The sequence below is a fragment of the Heptranchias perlo genome, chromosome 38 (assembly GCF_035084215.1).
Source record: "Heptranchias perlo isolate sHepPer1 chromosome 38, sHepPer1.hap1, whole genome shotgun sequence".
Lineage (NCBI taxonomy): Eukaryota > Metazoa > Chordata > Chondrichthyes > Hexanchiformes > Hexanchidae > Heptranchias > Heptranchias perlo.
Window position 1 is genome coordinate 11,455,154 of NC_090362.1, and position 19,633 is coordinate 11,474,786.

The 19,633-nt window shown below is 44.4% G+C and overlaps 1 protein-coding gene across 2 annotated transcripts in view; it reads right to left on the minus strand.

Moving 5' to 3' along the window:
- Positions 1 to 18,787, minus strand: part of LOC137304748 (E3 ubiquitin-protein ligase ARIH1) — a 53,695-nt gene extending 34,908 nt beyond the window's left edge. For both annotated transcript variants that reach the window (XM_067973442.1, XM_067973441.1), the window contains exons 1-3: positions 18,347 to 18,787; positions 10,717 to 10,784; positions 2,518 to 2,662 (exon numbers count right to left, since the gene is read on the minus strand). In XM_067973442.1, coding sequence (XP_067829543.1) covers positions 2,518 to 2,662; positions 10,717 to 10,784; positions 18,347 to 18,634 — 501 coding nt within the window. In that variant the 5' untranslated portion in view covers positions 18,635 to 18,787. The remainder of the gene's footprint in view (positions 1 to 2,517; positions 2,663 to 10,716; positions 10,785 to 18,346) is intronic.
- Between the last annotated feature and the right edge of the window lie 846 nt (positions 18,788 to 19,633).

The following is a 19,633-nucleotide window of genomic DNA, read 5'->3' on the forward strand; positions in this document are numbered from 1 at the left end:
AGCCGGCACATAACTTCAGGAGTCCTGAGTAAATTTCAGGAAGTGTAATCAGATGCCATTTAACCAAATACATTCAGGAGATACACCTATTTGGATAAGTGAATCATTCAGAGAACTGATCCAATGTTAACTCCAGTGCTGTACTGCGTTAAATGATACCAGTTCAGCGTGGAAACTGATATACAATACAACAAATGAATTATTCATACAGGGCATGCTCAGCAGTCCAGCCAGGTCGGTTAACTAATCAATTTGGATAAACGACCTCGGGCTATAAATGAATTTATTCTAGATTCTTTAACATTATGTTCCTGAAAATGCTGATTATTTCACACCTCAACAGTAACACGGTACAGAGCAGACAGAACTTGTAAAGTGTTCCTGCAGTCACCACTAGCCCAACAGCTCACAGTACACCACTAACATACAAGTCTGAATCCCACCAGGGAGTGAGCGGTTCATGGCGGCCCACCACCACCTTCTCAAGGGGAACTAGGAATGGGCAACAAATGCCGGCCTTGCCAGCAACGCCAATATCCCGAGAATGAATTTTTAAAAGTTAAAAAACGGACGTGCACAATTGTGCTGCGAAGGTAGAACTACAAACAATGCTGGAGAATCAACCCTTTCCCTAGGTAACGATTGAGAAAATTGTCGAAATGTAAGAAGGCAATCCAAATTTCAGAGGGGCAAGATAGAACTAAACAAGGGTGCCATTTACAAAATGTTCTATTTCTGCATCACATTTTCTGTGCTCAAACGCCCATTTTAATTATACATCTTGAACCAGTTTTGTTTGGGCATTTTGGTCATTGTGTAAATATAGCATCACACACAAAATTCTGACTTTTTAAACCAGTGTCTAACGAGAGGTAGTTTAAAAGATTTCAGTGCTGGTTATTTGCTGAGATCACAATTGCATGACTGCTTACAAGCCATATATAGCCACAGCCTCGAGTTCACTGATAATAGTAACAGGGAGTGTGACCAGATCAGGTTTTTGAGACTTAAGCGCTAGATTAGTGTCTGAGTGGGGTGTTATTAGATACTGTAACCTTCAACAAGGAACCAAGAAAATTATAGGAAGTGACTTCAGAAAAAAATTCCCACCATGAGTCTTGAAGCTGCGGTGATACTGTTCTTAAAAAAAACACAAAAGCACAAATGTAGACCCATTTTCCAAATGAAACCAGTGTTTGATGAACAGAGTCTAACTTGATGGTTAAAACGTGGTAAGAGACAGATTCTGAGATGAACTCACACACACACACACACACTTCCAACACATTTGGATTTAGTACTTGGTAATATGGAGTCACGTGGCTTAGGAGTAATACCATATCAAAACCTCTCAGGCACGACCCCCACTTGTTCCCGGTGGCCAAACAGACAACAGTTTATGCATGGTTCTGTCTGTTCCATTATTGTGCTCACCAGGGCAGCCCAGAAACATTGTCTGGAATGGCTCAGGTAATGTGCGAGTGGGACACCGGAGTCCCAAAATATTTCATCAGCTGGTGCTTGCCAAATAAGATCTTTTACAATTCTATTGGCTTGGACAAGCACAAGTAAGGATCCATTATAGGTCTCTAGCTTGTGAACAGACTGTAATGACTCTTTCAAGCTATTTTGCACAGGGTCAGCTCTGTGCTATTTGAATATTCCTTTCAATAATTCATGTTTTGATATTAAATTTATCACTTGGCACAGTCCTGTAGAGTTGGGATTATTATTGATCTTATTGAATGGCGGAGCAGGTTTGGGGGGGCCGTATGGCCAACTCCTGCTCCTATTTCTTATGGGATTGTTGACCAGTACCGTTAGTAAGCCACCTCTAAAAAGAGCATGTGATCTCTCTATGAGCAGCAAATAAAAGAATTTTGACCCACCGGGCAATTTCGATGATGGCATGATCCATCGGGACAAAAACTGGTTCGAAAACAGTTATCAGGGCAACATTTTTAGAATTTGTCATTATGAAAAAAACACCTCCCAGTACTTTATGCAGCACCTATACCAAAAACAGAGCTGAGTAAGTGCAAAAGTGGCAGAGATTGGAATATTTTTCTTTGAAAAGTTACATGTCTCCAAGAGATGGTCTGATAGTAGGTCTTAAAGTATCAGACAGTGGAGACCAGTAGACCAACTTGTCATTTGCTATAGTAGGCAGTAATTGGAGCTACACATCCTTGGGTACCACTAAATGGCCAGGGACACAGGACCAGCAAGGAGCAAGATGTACTTATTTAGAAGTGACTCATTACCAGACTGAAGTGTTGAACTTGTTCGTTGTTCGGGAATTTCCCCCAGGATTTTATACACTGTGTGAAGCTGTTCCAGTGATCCAACTGAAACTTGGAACAATTATTGATGTACTAACAAACAGATTTCACTAAGCCCAGCGCACAGTTGAAATATTACCCAAAGTGTATTTCTTATGAGGCACAGTATACAGCAGGCTGAACTCAGGTTATTTCAGAAAGTTGCACCTTGAGCTCTTCAGTCTGGCGGACTCACCGAGTTAGGATAATTCAGGTAGCAGATCGCGCAAACCATGTCCTGTGACGATGATCGTGTGTTCATCTGACGTGTTCGAGATTTTTTATAAGGGTTTACTACATGACACTCTGCAAAGAGCTTCTCCAGGTTCCCGTCGAAGTATCTGTAAGAAGCAATGCTTGCAGTTACGTAAATGAATCAAAATTGTTTTTTTGTTCAGTTTTTATCTGCTTCATATAGATGCCTTAATGGGTAGAAGCATATATATGGAAAATCTTACGTTTGCATGCACTTAACGGTCAGCTTTTCCATTATAAATTCCTGTGTCCACATTTATAATGGGACTGTTTATGTAAACTTGTCAATCTGCAATTACACACACCTCTTGGTGGAGGCACCACAGCCCCACCACTGGCAAAAGAGTGTAATCACAGTGTGACAAGTTTACATCAACAGTTTCCATTATAAATGTGGATATAGGAATTTATAATGGCAATATATAAAATAAGGACAAAATGTATGACTTGGTAAAATAGTGACTAATTACATCCACTTGCCCTGTCCCAATTATCCCCTGGCCTCTAATCCCACTTGCCATGTCCCAATTATCCCCTGGCCTCTAATCCCACTTCACTTGAAGACTACACTTGGCCTTGACTCCCCATGTGCAACGCCACAGGAGATCGACTAGTTTCATAAAATAATTGACTGCCTCTTCTAGAAGCTTGCTTTTTTAAGCAGCACACCCCAAAGACAAATTTCTAGTCATTCTCATGTAAATTGGGATTATCTATAGTCACATTCACCATTCGGAGCAAAGCACCTTTTTATAATCTTTCACTGACATCTTTAATGAGGGGAGGTAGGGGAGAACAAGCCTGGAAGACCGTGCCATTGGAACGGGCAACAGCTTGGAAGGAGAAGAGAATTTTGAAGACTCTGGCACCAAAACAGCTTAGGAGCTGGAGAAAGATTGTACTAGTCAAATTATTCACAAGAATTAACAAAGTGTTAAATTATAGACAAGCATTTAGTTAAGCTCACTCTAAATTATACCTCAACAAAAATGTACTTAACTAATAACAACAGTCTTTTACAACTTTTCCTGAAACAGGCCATGGTTTTCCCCTCCTTTGCTTCCCTCTCCCAGGAGTTAACATTAATGGATAGAAACATATATTTAATAAAATAATCTCCCCCGGAGAAGTTGGTGCTCCAAGGTTGCACGGATAGGGTGAACATTGATGGTCTTTTCCTGCCCTTATAAGTTTGCATAAACACAAAAGTGAGCTCATCCCTGAACTGCAGGCTGTTTTAGAATGGAACTAACTAAGATGCAGGTAACTGGTGAACTCAGCCGCCCTACAATCAAATACAGCAACTTTACAAGGGCAGGAATGTGAATCCATCTAACAAATTATAATTTAATTTATACACTGGTGGTGGTGGAATTGGAATAGTGATTCTATACACCGAATGAAAAAAATCTCACTATTTACATGACAAAATCCAGTTATATTTCATGATCCAGTGTTGTTGAAATTCCAAGGCACAAATCAGACCATGAACACCTTTCACTCTGGTATGATAGTAGGGGTCCTGATTGAAAGGGTGCCACTGAGGCAGATGGAGCCACGATAGTTCAGTGTCAACCAACCGAGACACCTCCACCTGCTGCGGCATAATCTCATTACAAAGCTTGATCGCTGCTGCAAAGCAAAAAGCTATGCACACCATACCAGCCTCCGGGAGTGAGCCGAAGAGTCACTCGACTATTGTGCTTATTTTGCAGAAGCATTTCTATTTGAGGCCCTTTTTTGTGATGTGTTAAGGCTACCAGTAGTCTAGAATTCATCCCGGTTCAATTTGTGGGATGGAGCACGATCGGCATGTGTAGTTGTTTAAAAGTCACAATGGCATTGTGGTGATGGTCCAGCTATCAGCCTGAGATGACAGCTCCAGGACCAGACACCATTATCTGAACTAAATCCCCATAGGAGAGTGAATGCAAAGGAAGGCACAGTTTCACCTAGCCACGCTGAGTAGGCAAGCACAAAAAAGATCAAACTCCCTCATTTGTAAAATTATAAAGGGATTCATGAACTGTGCATCTGCTGCCCCTGCTGCTGCCAGACCCAGGGCTGGCCTTTAGCCTCTGCACCCAGCAACTTTGGGACATTGTAGGGAGCTGGCACAGATGCTTCAGAGCCCCATCAGAAAGAGGGGAGAGCACTCACCCCTCTGGCGATTCACCATTGGCATCCATAAGTAGAATCATGGAAAGGTTACAGAATGGAAGGAGGCCATTCGGCCCATCGAGTCCGCATCGGCTCTATGCAATCCAGCTAGTCCCACTGCCCCGCCCTATCCCCGCAACCCTATAAATATTTTGCTTTCAAGTACTTATCCAGTTCCCTTTTGAAGGCCATGATTGAATCTGCCTCCACCACCCACCCTGGCAGTGCATTCCAGATCCTAACCACCCACTGTGTAAAAAAGCTTTTCCTCATGTCACCATAAGACCATAAGAGATAGGAGCAGGAGTAGGCCATTTGGCACAGCTGATCTGATTTTTACCTCAACTCCACTTTCCTGCCTTTTCCCCATATCCTCTGACTCCCTTGCTGATCAAAAATTTGCTTTTAACAAATCCATCCTGGCTTTCCCTAATCAATCCACACTCGTTCAAGTAACAGCTAATTCTGTCCCGGATTATCATTTCTAAAAGTTTCCCCACCAAGGTTAAACTGACTGGCCTACAGTTACTGGGTTTATCCTTACACCCTTTTTTGAACAAGGGTGTAACATTTGCAATTCTCCTGTCCTTTGGCAGCACCCCCGTATCTGAGGATGTTTGGAAGATTATGGCCAGTACCTCTGCAATTTCCACCCTTACTTCCCTCAGCAACCTAGGATGCATCCCTTTTGGACCGGGTGACTTATCTACTTTAAGTACAGCTGGCCTTTTTAGTACCTCCTTTTTAATCAATTTTTAGCCCATCCGGTATCTCAATTACATCTTCGTTTACTGAGAATCTGGCAGCATCTACTTCCTTGGTAAAGACAGATGCAATGTACTCATTTAGTACCTTGGCCATGCCCTCTGTCTCCGAGTAGATCTCCTTTTCGGGTCCTAATCGGCCCTACCCCTCCTCTTACTACCCGTTTCCTGTTTACATGCCTATAGAAGACTTTTGGATTCCCTTTTATGTTGGCCGCCAGTCTATTCTCATACTCTCTCTTTGCCCCTCTTATTTCCTTTTTCACTTCCTCTCTGATCTCTCTATATTCAGCCTGGTTCTCACTTGTGTTATCAACCTGACATCTGAAATATGCCGTTTTTCCACTTCTTACTCTCTATCTCTTTTGTCATCCAGGGAGCTCTGGTTTTAGTTTCCTTACCTTTCTCCCTCGTGGGAATGTACCGAGACTATACCTGGACCACCTCCTCTTTAAAGGCCACCCACTGTTTAATCGCAGTTTTGCCTGCCAATCTTCGATTCCAATTTACCCGGGCCAGATCTGTTCTCATCCTGCTAAAATTGGCTCTCCTACAATTGAGTATTTTTACTTTAGAGTGGTCCATGTCCTTTTCCATAGCTATTCTAAACCTTATGATACTATGATCGCTATTCCCTAAATGCTCCCCCATTTGGTCTACTTGGCCCGCCTTATTCCCCAGAACCTCCTCCTTCGTACTGGTCAAGAAAGTTCTCCGGAACACATTGTAAAAATTCCTCCTCCTCTTTACCCCTTATATTATTATTAATTATTATCCCAGTCTATATTAGGATAGTTGAAATCCCTCGTCATCACTACTCTATGGCTTTTGCACCTCTCTGTAATTTCCCTGCAAATTTGCTCCTCTATATTCTTCCCACTAGTTGGGGTGGCCTATAGAATACACCCAGTAGTGGAATGGCACCTCTATTGTTCCTTAACTCTAACCAAATGGATTCTGCCCATGACGCCTCCAGGACATCCTCTCTCTCCAGCACTGCAATATTCTCCTTAATCAATACTGTCACCTCCCCCTCCTTTCTTTCCCTCCCTATCGTTGCTGAACACCTTGTATCCAGGAATATTTAGCACCCAATCCTGCCCTTTTTTGAGCCAGGTCTCATTTATCGCCACATCATATTCCCATGTGGCTATTTGCGCCTGCAGCTCACCAACCCTGTTTACCACACTTTGTGCATTTACACACGTGCACTGCAAACCAGTCTTAGACTTTCTTGCACTCTCTCTTAGTCTGATCCCACCTAATACCGTACTATTTCTTATTCTAGTGCTATCTTTCTCTCCCAATCCTTTGTGCACCTTGTTTCTCCTTTCCAATGCTACATCCTGGTGCCCATCCCCCTGCCAAATACCCCCCCCCCCACCACCACCGGAGCACTAGCGAACCTCCCCATGAGGTCATTGGTTCCAGCTTTGTTATGCAACCCGTCCGGCCTGTACAGGTCCCACTTCCCCCCGAGGGATCCGGAGATCGTTTCTGTGGCTGACTTGAAGGTTCCCAACTCCTCCTTACTGTTTCCTGCCTCAGCCCACCAAAGCCTGACGGGACAGGTTAGCCACCTCTCACTCCTGGCCCGGAACCCCGACTTTAAATAACAAGCGCTCAATCTTTAAAATCCTACCGTATACCCAACATCGAAGTAAACAACAGTTGGGGAAGGTGCAGGGGACTCAGAGGTCCAGCAGCTGCATTGTGGTTACACAAGGTGCACCTTAAGGAGTCCCCTCCACCTCCCCAAGTTGGAACGCAGTGGACAAGTTAGAGGAGCCGCAGAGCCCACCCTCAGCAGCATCATTCTCTCCTAGAACAACACATTATATCTCAATAACCTGCTTATAGCTTCCTTCCAAAGTCCAGCAACCAGGGCTTCACGGGATTTCCTCCACCACATGGTAGCTGAGGCCTCCATGTAGCGACGGGAGCCAAAAGAGTATCAACAGCCCCCAGAAGGAAGCAGGACACGTGACCTCCAAACAGAATGACAACAGATCCACTAAGCTGTCGGTAACAAAGACTCAACTACACCGGCAAGCACCCAAACCTTCAATTCTCATATACAGAAACACACCCAACCACCCAGCATCGTTCAATAAGCAAAAAAACCACACAGCCACATGTGAGATAACAAGGATAGATCCAGAACCCAAGCAGAAAATAACCTTGAACAACCAACCAACGACAAAGCCCAATTCAAAAACTCAACGAGAACTTCAGAACCACAGTCAGAAACGTGGAAATGGAACTCAAGTGAACTCCACAGTTTGCACACTCAATAATAGAGTGCTTTGGTGTAAAGCAGGCCCACCTGTCTAAAGTCCACAGTTATCAAATTGGGCTTATGGCCATGCTCCAATCACAGCCAAACTCACTCCTGCTCCAGTACTTCCTTGGAGGCTCAGCGTACATAACCTACCTGCAAGTAAACAAGGAACTAGTTTTTGAGTTGGGCTTTGACTTTGGTTGGTTGGTTGTTTAAGGCTATTTTCTGCTTGGGTTCTGGATCCATCCTTGTTTTCTCGCATGTGGCTACGTGGTTTGTTTGCTTATTGAACAGTGCTGGATGGTTGGGTGTGTTTCCATATATGAGAATTGAAGGTTTGAGTGCATGCCAGTGTAGTTGAGTCTTTGTCCCCAACGTTTCTGTAGGAAGGTGCCAAAGCAATCATTTATTCACATGTATCACAGCCAAAAGGTGCAAAATGCTCCAGAGCCTGAGATCTTGAGAGAAAAATAATCAATCTAAAGACACATACCAAGAAACAATAGGCAGAAGGAATAGAGAGGGCTCTGATTCATAGAATTTTGCAGCACATACAGGCCATTCAGCCCAACAGATCTATGCCAGCTCCACAAGAGCTTCCTCCCACCTTCCTTCATATAACCGTAGCAACATATCTTTCTAACCCTTTGTCCCTCATGTACTTATACAGCTTCCCCTTAATTGCATCTATATTATTCGCCTCAGCCACTCCAGGTCACCTCTCAGTCTTCTCTTTTCTAGAGCTGTTCAGTCTTCCCTAATAGTTGTACCCTCTTAGTTCTAGTATCATCCTTATAAATCATTTTTGTACTTTCTCCAGTGCTTCTACATCATTTGTAATATGCAGGCCAGAACTGTTCACAGTACTCCAAATGTGGTCTAACCAAGGTTCGATATAAGTTTATTGTAGCTTCTCTGCCGAAATGAACTCCCAGGTACACTAGCAACAAATGGATTCAGATTCTGGTATAAGAAAGTACTACCAGACTTGATAAGCTTCTTCACAAGGGCACTTACCCTTTCAACGCTTAATAGAAAAATTCCACCTCACTCAACAGGAAGTGTTCAGATAGCTTTAAACCAAGCCCTTGCTCCAGGAGCCAGCAACGCTCCACAAACTTCATTGATAACCAAACCCCCCTCCCCCCAACAGCAACTCATTCTCAACCCCCAAGATACTCAAAAGTATCTCTGCTCCATACACTGCATTGAGTACTGTCAACGAGAACACACTTAACCACTGGGCCCCATTTGTACGGAAAAAGTGACCCAACCCAAAAATGCCCCCCACAGAGCTGGTGTGTTCAAATTACTGTACAAATATGCACAATTAGGCTGTTAATGTGCCCTCCTATAAATGCTGAATTGAGATTATACACACCAGTACTGTATCGGTGCGAGTATACACATTAGTACTGTATCGGCACAAGTATACACACCAGTACTGTATCAGTGGGAAACCAGTACATTTTTTCCTCTTGTAATAAAAAAACTTTTGAAAATTTTCAATTTGAAATATTATTTCTACTGGGGCTAGTAACTGTTAATTGTTGGCAATTTTTCCTGTTTCAATGCATAATCTGTTTGTTTGCAATGATGGAAAAACAGGGGGGGGGGGGGGGGGGAGGTGTCACGATTCCATCTAATTTTCTAGCCGGGCCCTGTTAGAATGGCTGGATACAGTAATGTGAAACCAGCACAGACACAAAGCTTAGTTGGAAAAGCAATCATTGCTCAAACAATGGGAAAGTCCCACACTGGGGGACAGTACTGTAAACCATTGCTGGGCAAGTGATAAATGGGATATGGAAACATAAGTAGCACTCTACATAGCATAGCTTTGCAAGTGGATTCAAAGCTTTCTTTAGGTCATCTTCAGCACAACATATCACTGGATCCCTGTGCCAGAAATGCTGTGGTCAACTTTCAAAAGAGAAACACTGAGGGACCAGTCAGTCCGTGCCTACTGTTCCCTTTGCATTCAGCATACTTTGTTTTAAATTAATAACTCCCATCTGAAATTGGCCCTTCTGCACTTTCAGTTTAAATCCACTATTGAACACCTGACCTCTCCTGAAAACAAACTTGAAATGAGCAAATCTCTGTGCATTCATAATCTGTAACTGAAGACAGAATTTGGGCAAGAGATTTTACTGTCAATAATGTGGAAAATATCCATTTATTCTGGAGCCGATGTTTGTAAACTCTTGGAGGTTAGATACCCAGTTCAACAGATCACCAGACATGCCAAAAGAGTTCAAGCCTGTTGAGACAATTTTATATTTAGTGCTACTGTAGCTTGGAACTTTAGAGGCTCATGTCCTCGTGTCAGGTCCCCACATTTACATTGCTAAAACTGTCTCTCTAATCCTGACCGCACGTTTGTGGGGCTACAATTCTGACATCAGGATTTAGCGATATAAACGCGGGGATGTGGTTCACATACACCAATCTCCTGCCAACTAAACTACGGAAGAGCTAAATGTAAAAGCACCTTTAAAGATTTTAGAATTCTTCACTCCTATCAAAGGCTCTGAAAATGTCAAGTATTGTTACTATAGCTTTACCCCGGGCCTTAAGAGAATCTCTCCTTGGATCAGCCCGAGAACATCTCATCACAACATAACGAGCTGAGGCCAGCTCGCTGACCAGAGAGCAGGCTGCTGCAGCCAAATGTGGTTTCCATGACTTTGCACAATCAATCAGTGCTCACCAGGACCTAACTTTGATCCTTTCTTGTGGATATGCATTGTGTTTGCTGTTTTCCATTCAAATGGGTCAATCCAGTTAGAAGGATATCTGTTTCTAGCTGGGAAGAGCTACTTGTTCACTCCAGCTTGCAAAATAGTATCTACATATACTCCTTATCCCACAGCTGATATCCTTACACTGTACACAGGCCCATTACCTTCCCCACTATAGACAAACTGCTTACCTTTCCATTAGTTTCTCCTTATCCCAGTTGAAGTGGCTGAGAAGTATCCTCGTGATAGTGGCTGGATTCTGGGGGTAAAACACAGGATCGAATTACACAATGCATTTACTCTGAAGCACATTTCCTGTGACTGAGGCCTTTAAATGTAGGCAGAAATTGGTGTCAGTGTACTTTGGGTTTCATCAGTTACTAAATTTTGTACTAAGGGACATACAGTCTACATATGAACAACATCCAGAATTGTCATACTGGTACTAATGCTCCACAGCAGAAAGAAACCACCTCAGCCAATGGACCTATAATTGCATGATGCATTTCTTGTATGAAACACTTAATTCCAACTCCTCAAATAGCACCCACCAGTGCCACTGTGGCTCCTTTGGTACCAATTCCACCTGAGTCAGAAGGCTGTGGGTTCAAGCCACTTCAAGCGAACACATAACCTAGGCTGACATATAGTGCAATACTGAGGGTGTGCGGCATTATCGGAGATGATGTTAAACTATGGCCCCACCTGCCTGTTCCAATTGATACCTGCGGGTTAAAGATTCAATTGCACTAGTCATGCACTAGCATGATAAGGGGTTGCATAAATGCATTTCTCATTCACCACTACCACCATCAGTAACAAACCTGTAGCCACTCTAAACACTGGGATTTTTAGCATCACCTAGCAATGACTAAACATGGATAATCCCACCCTACCTAGCAGCACAAAGAATGGGAATCCATCAAAACACAATCGTGCATTATAATGCAGAAGAGGCTATGAGAGTCTCAAATTGCCGAGTAACAAAACGCTAGTGTGCTTTCAAGACCTCTCAGAAAAAATCTGCCAACAGAGACAACCCTGGTTATAGGTACATTAATTTTCATACATACAAAGCTGTTTTATTTTTTAAAAATTAATTTTATAATGCATTACCATATGTCCTACCTCATAGGAGCTTATGAAGTGTGTGACTCACCCTCGTACATACTACAATCTGGAGTTGACAAAGCTGGGAGTGCAACATTGTAAATAAAAAACTCCCACTAAAGCAGTGATTCTGCCATAGAAACACATGGGTAACATACACTCCTCATTCACCCTGTCGTTCTAATAGGGGTGTGAGCAGTCAGGGTTCCTTCAAGGATATGGTACCACATGTGCCATGTGGACTGTTCCCACCTCCATCATATTGCAGACGACGTTATAGAATTGCACCGTAACTTGTTCTGCAAGGCACTGGCAACAAACACATAGAATGGGGAATTTAAACACTTCAGATGCAGCATGGCCAAGAGAGAACTTAGGGGTAAGGGTGGGACACGGCTTGTTATGCTATATGCAAAAAGAAGGGGGAAGTCTTGAAAATCAGGCTCCAACCTTTCTCTGTGTGAATTCCACATTGTATTGCCCAGTTTGCTGAAAGGTAAACCCACGGCAAAAACCAACGGTTTGGTGTAGAATCCATGGTAGGAGTGCTAAACACAAAGTGAATCTGCCAGAGATGAAAGCTCACTTGCACTAGCTCTGAACTAAGAAACAGGAAGAGCATGCAGGATATCTTAAAAAAAAACAATCAGAAGCTGATGTCCAGCAATCTGCTATCACCGCTGTAAGACAGTCTTTGCCAGCCGTGGCTCAGCGGGTAGCACTCTCGCCTGAGTCAGAAGGCTGCGGATTCAAGTCCCACTCCAGAGACTTGAGCGCAAAATCCAGGCTGACACTCCAGTGCAGTACTGCACTGTCGGAGGCGCCGTCTTTTGGATGAGATGTTAAACAGAGGCCCCGCCTGCCCTCTCAGATGGACATAAACGATCCCATGGCACTATTTTGAAGAAGAGCTGGGAAGTTATCCGCAGTGCCCTGGCCAACATCACTAAAACAGATGATCTGGTTATTATCACATTGCTGTTTGTGGGAGCTTGCTGTGCACAAATTGGCTGCCATGTTGACGACCTAAGGTCATGAAAGGCGCTATCTAAATGCAAGTCTTCCTTATAACTATCCTGCCTGAATGGTACATCACATGACCTTGAAAAATAAACTGTTCTTTGGGATATTCTTCATTTAATAAGTGAAAAATTATGAGTTGGTCACATGAATGGAGGAAAATTTCCAGTACTTCTTTTCAACCATAAGGCTGCTCTGTCAGCATTACGACAGAGCACTGATTTACAGTGGCTGAATAAGCCAAATTCAGGTCTTAGTGCATGGGATTTTGTCCATATTTCCTCGAGAACCAAAGCCCTTCGCGGCTAATGAATTACATATTGAAGTGTAGTCATTGTTGTTATGTAGGCAAATGCAGCACCCAAAAGAAACTAATGAGAAAAATGCGCAGTTTATCTGTTTTGGTGGTGTTGGTTGAGGGAGGAATGTTGGCCAGGGCACCAGGAGGACTTCTTGCTCTTCTTCAAATAATGCTTTGGGATCTTTCACATCCACCTCAACAGGCAGGGCCATTAATTTAATTCACATCTGAAAGACTGCGCTGCCAACAATGCAGCACTCCCTTAGAACTACAGTGAAGGTCAGTCAAGATTATGTGCTGAAGTTCTGGAGAGGGGCTTGATTCAGAGGCAAGCGTGCTACCGTTTAGCCAAGTATACAAACCTGATATACAAACCAACAGCACATCAGTAAGCTGGCCACAAAGCAAAAGCTAATGTAGCATCTCGAAGCTGCTGGATAAAGCTCTAGGGACCTTTGCGAGCTACAATGAGACAATGTCATATGCGGAGAGAAACCTCAAGTTACGATGTAGACCACCCCCCCCAATACAAAACTTGGTTTTTGCAACAATTTCTTTTTTAAATGACTGAATAGCTGGAACCGAACAGGCACAAATACCTTACAGCTCATACAATATACATTACACAGAGAACAGAAGAGTGGGTGGGAACCATCAAGAAAACAAATCTCGCCATGGGGTTCAGAGTACGCTGTAAACCTTAGCAGCAAAGCTCTTTATGAAACTCTTAATGGGACAACGTCTCAAGAGATTTTTTTCCCTGCTGTAGAATGGTCCAATTCACCGGGACGTAAATAAGTGAGAAAGAAACCATCCAGCAGGATAGAAGATTACAGCTAATATTTTCTAGTTTAAAGTAACACACACATTCACAGAATTACAGCACAGAAGGCAGCCATGAGGCCCATCCAGGCTTTCTAGCTCTCCAATTGGAGCTATCTTAACGAATCCAAATCTCCGTGCTTTCCTGTATCCTTCTATAATCGTCCCTTTCAAATACTTCTCCAGTTCCCTTTTGAATAACATTATAGCATCTGCCTCAATAGTCACTTGTGGTAAAGCATTTTAGCCATGCCCAATAAACAAACCAGCAGTGTTCTGACTAGGCTTTTTTTTTAAGAGCATTGGTATCATATATAGGGGCCCATGTAAACCTAGGTGCAATATTCTTTACTCAACCCCTCAAACTGCTCCCACCATGCAATACAACTCAACATGCTCTCTCCAGACACAGCCCAAGTTTGGAAGGATAGAACATATACTTCATATCACTGGGTATTTTTCACAGCTCAAGATGTGTCAACAGTTATAACACGGTATAGATGTATGTATTATTTTCATTAACAAGAGAAAAGTGACTTGTGAAGCCATTGAATGTGACTCTGCTACATTATTGCACACATACCCAATCTGGTTAATTCAGATCCTTGCTCCATAGAAGCCCGCAACAGCAAAATGAACATTGAAATCTATTTACAGACTGTACACTGGCTGTATGAGCTGGAGGAAGAGAGCAACATGTCATTCTGCAGACATTTAAATGCACATTTAAACCGGGACCGTCCACCATTTTAATGATCGCTTGATGGCTGTGACAAAAAAATGTTGAACTCACAATAAACCACACACCACACCGACCGTTGCTGTGGGAAACTTTCGCTGCTGTGAGCAGTGGCCATCAACAACACGATTCATGTGCAAACAGCTCCACCCAGGCACAAATTTCAGTCTCCACTGGGCAGAACAAGCTGCTGCCACCACGGCTGCTCTGGAAGACAGCAGCAATATAGCTAACCGTGAGCAGTCGAGGATTGGACCGTGGCCAGGAGTCTGGCTGCACACTCACCATAGAGGCAAGCTTAAAAGTAATACATTCCCAAAATGACGGGCAGGCTTAGCATCACCTCACTCAAACAAAGGAATAATCACCCATACTGTTCCTGGGCAGCGCAGCAGTAGCACTGGAATTCAAGGCAACCATTCACCCTGCTTGGAACCCGTGTCTCTGTGACTCCAACACCATTTGTTGTCAATCGTGAAGTGTTCCAGCCAGAAAGGGTTATTCTGATCAGCTGCTTATGGGGTGGAAAATCTGAGGTTCCATCCTTCTAACGGAAAATCTGTAACATTTTTGAGCAATTGTCAACGTTGTCACCGGGCGTGCTGGGTAACGGAGTCGCGATACTTATATATCAAAGGGTATACATTATACATGAGGAAATAATCACAAATAAAATAATAAACATTCAAATTGTGCAATACTCAGTTCAACCCTTCAAAATGCTCCCATCCCCAATGACAAAACTGTCACCCCAGTTCGTCACCAGCCTAAAATATTCTTTCAAAACACAACCCAAGTTTAGAATTACAGAACCTAGAACTGTGCTGCTGGCTGCCGTCCAAGTGGTCACACTAAAGAGAACTCCATACTCCCACCATCATGTTATGTTGAAATCCTAGTACAAAATCTCAGCGAACTAGGCCATTCCTGGCTAAGGCCAAAAACGTGTGTGTGGAAAAGTGTGAGCATGTGCCCAGCCTCACATTTGGCATTAGGGCGAGTGTGAGAAATTAACTTCCTCTTCTGAAGGAAAAAGGGGAAGGTTTTCTGAACTATCTAGAATGCAAAGGTTCTGCAACCCCAGAGAGAGCTGGAAATTAAAGCATCAGCCAGTCACTTGTCCCAGGATAACATATCAACAATATCATCCCTTGAGGCAGGGTTATACTGCACCAGCTGAGTGTACAATCACAAGACTACAGGCAGAATTAAGCCACACAGGACTCAAATTAAATCAGAGCCATGCACAAAGATTCTTTTCCATCAGTGTTGCAAATCAAGTCAAAGCAGAGTTAGAATTTATGAGTGAAACGGAACACTGCTCTAACATAGAGTATCAAAACTCGAAGAAAAGCTCCCTTGACAGTTCCACTGGGAAAAGCAACGTGTAAACGAGCCACACAGACCAGTCACAGGTTTGATACTTAAGTTGGTATAGGGTAGGGAGTAAAGAAAAAAAGAAATCCAGTGAGGTTCCTATGGCCCGATCGCTGGAAAGTGTGTGCGTGTGTGGTCATGAACAACATGGTGCCACTCTCTCCGTGGCCAAATACACTGACACTCAGAGTGTAAGAATGGCCATTTGGATGAGGTACCAATGCACAACCAGCACGCATGGACCTGTGCCCCGGTGAACATTGGTACACTCCAGAGGAGGGGAGCAAATTGGAGGGAGGGAGAGAAATCTACTTGTACTGAATTGGAGCCCGGGCAGCAAATCTTGGGAACCAACCCCTGGAGGCCAATTAAACTTCTGCTCAAAACAGCTCTTCAAGCAGCAATTTGCTTTTGTAAATAACTTGGGGAATTTTATTTTCATCACTCTAGAGGTTGTTGGATTCATTTCTAGTGATTCCGCCATTGCCAATCAAAAAAAAATTACCCTCCCTCCAACCACACAGGCTCAGCCATGTACTGGGCTCTACTGAAGAAAGCAGTGTAATTGCATTGCTAAAGGAATACAAAATCCCTCAGCTAAATGAGGTGGGTCTTTAACACTTCAAATGTCAAGTTACAGTCACAGCTGGATGTTAGTTTCTAAAGGATATCTCCCTGTCACCGCTCACTGCCCGGCTGCACTCACTGGACTTCCAAAGGTTGCCTCCAGGTCAGCACCTGCAAGGCACAAATCTTCTGGATTCATTCCAGAGCTGTTCAACCCCCTGGAGCATTTACAAAGAACAAATTCTCCTCCTCTCCCCAAGTCTCAGTGGGCGATTGCACTGGCTGGTGTGGAATCAATCACACAAACTAGGGAAATGCCATGCTCAAACCCTGGCCTGTGCCGAGTTAGCTGGCATTAGCCTGCAATAGTGATGCTGAAATTCATCTCCACATTCTAGGGGGAATAAAGAGTTAAACAACGTTCCCACTCCTGATTGTTCAATGACCCCCAAGTACACGGATCTCAGGTAAAGACCAGATTAGGCTCAACGTTTACCCCGTTATGAATAGCCTACCCACACTTGTTAGCTTCAAACCCAAAGCTGCTGGTCCTTAAACAAAGAGCTTGCATGGTTGGAATACCTAGTGCAGTCACTAGGCACATTCAGCAAATTAAAGTTTCACACCACTGAAAACCAGTGACAAACACGGATACAGATTTTGCTAATAGAGCAGTGAATCACATTTAGGTATTAACATAGCCAACAATTTGAATCCTAGAAGGTTGGTGACCTTTCAGTGCTGGCATTTAATCCAAGGTCTGTTACCAAGCACATTAATGAGCAACAACTACTACTCTAGGTCTTCAAAAATACATGGCATGAGTACTGGAAACTGGCCAGTGTTCTTAGACAACATGAATCTAAAAGAGCCCATCTACTAACAGGGCAGTAATGGAGGGGGGGAGCAAGGAACGGTTCACTGGAAGCCTGGCCAGCGAATGGTCCAAGCTCTTCCAGGACTAAAGCCAAAAGCCCATATAAAAACTCAAACCTCCAGCTCAATCTACTCAGTGCTCCAATCCACTTTAAAATGTTGCAGTCTGAGTGCTACATGCTGCCTTGTGGTGGGATCATATCTTTCCCAATTGTTGTACCCAATGTTTATTAAAAGAGGATCTCAAACCTCATGCTTTTTGTCCACCTGCGCAATTTGCTTTTCTTTTCTATTGAGACATCTACGAAGTGGCAAAGCACACAGCACAGAACATCAACAAGGTTGAAAACTACAGGCAGTTAACTTGGTTGTTACCAAAATTAATAGCTCAAACTATCCAAATATCAATTTCAACCAGTACAGTAGAATTGCTCTGCAATCAAAATCACAGGCATAAAAAACCCCAAGAAACTCCAGGTGATAAATTGTGAACTACCCCAATTTATGGAACTTTCCCAACCAGAAACATTAAACAGAGGGAAAATACTGATCAGTGGGGTCAGTATTATATCATATGGGGCTGCATGAAGATCTCATTCTGCAGATCCCCAACACTACAGTGGGCATTGGGCAAAGCAAGGATCAGATATGTACAAACTGACCAGTGAAACAAGAGACTCCGTCACTGCCCTCCCGGTTTGCTCAAACTCCCACAGTGAACTCCAGAACCCTGTTCAAACTCCCACAGTGAACCCCAGAATCCTGCTCAAAATTCCCAGTGAACCCCATTGACTCCCCCTCACTCTGTCCCCAAGGTCTCGGCCAGCATTCCACCCCCTCGTTTTCAAACCTACACCTCCACAGCACTCCCTCTCTTCTCCCCAACCCTACTGGGGATTTTCCCCGGCTCCTTGTGTGATAGTCATGTCTAGGCCCGGGGCCTCTTGAGGCCTGCTTACTCGGGCTTTTAGCGTGTTTTCCTGCGGTGCACTGGCCGGATCAGGCTTACCTCGATGACCTCGTTGACCTCCCGAATACACTCCACCATGTGCTGGACGATCTGCTCGGCGCTCAACACCTCGTAGCGGTAATCCTCCTCCTCCTGCTCGGCGCCCAGGCCGCCCAGCCCACCGAGGCCTCCAAGGCCGCCGCCTCCTCCGCCGACCCCGTCGCCGTCCTGTCCGGGCTCCAGGCCGGGTTCCTGCATCTCCACCTCGCCGATCTCGAAGTTATCCTCGGGCTCGCTCTCCTCGCTGTACTCATCCTCATCATACATGTAGCCCTCGTCCGAGTCCATGTTCGTGTCGGTGCCGGGTGTGTGGTGCCGATGTGTGGGGGTGTCCCTGCCTCAGGCTCAGGCTCCGCTCCGCTCTCCCCCCGGCAGCGCTACCGCAACAAAGGGACTGGGCCGCGCTCTCTCTCCCGGCGACACCCGCGCCTGCGCCGCCCGCCCTCAATCGTCACTTCCGCCCCGCAAGCGCGGCCGCATCCGCTACACAATAGTGCCCCCCTGTGACGTCACCCTCCCGCTCGCGGGTTCGCAGGTTTCGCGCCCAAGGCGCGCGCGCCCTCCCTCTCTCCCGCCAGCCCGTTCGTCCGCCAGCTGCTCGCGCCCGCCCGGCCGCTTGAGGGACGCAGTCATCAGTCAACTGCTTGCTGCCGGACAGTCTCACATTTACTGACGCCAACTCTCCACACTCAGTTATCATACACTTTTTTTTTTACATTCACCACACTTATTTTTATACTCTCCACACACTCAGTTTTTCCATTCTCACCTCTTTCAGACTCACACATTCACTTTTTGATTCAGGCACTCTGCCCCTCTCGAAGATTTTTGCACAGCTTCTGTGTCACAGCTTCTCTTACACCACACTGATTCTAATTCACATCTCCTGTCTGCCAACTTTTTGCTAGCTTACCTGCTCACGCTTACTCAGCCTCTCATATTTGTCATTGTCACTCACCGTCAATCATGCATCCACATTCTGTGCCAGCCAAACACTTATTCACACTTACAGTCAGTCTTTCACACTCCCACACTCAGCCTCAAACATTCAGTCATATTCTCACTGCTGTAACTAGCACCCAGAATGGTCGAGTCAGGCAGTCCCAAAAAAAAACATTCAGCATGAGTCAACTTGCCAGTTTCCCAATCCTGCTTCCTGATGGAGAGGTCAGTCTGACTCCCTCACCTTCCCCATGCAGTGGCTCCAATGCTGTGGGAAGTAGAATGAAAAGAGGCAAAAAGGAGAAAGAGGTAAGAAAGAGGAAAAATGAGGAAAGAGTAACAGGA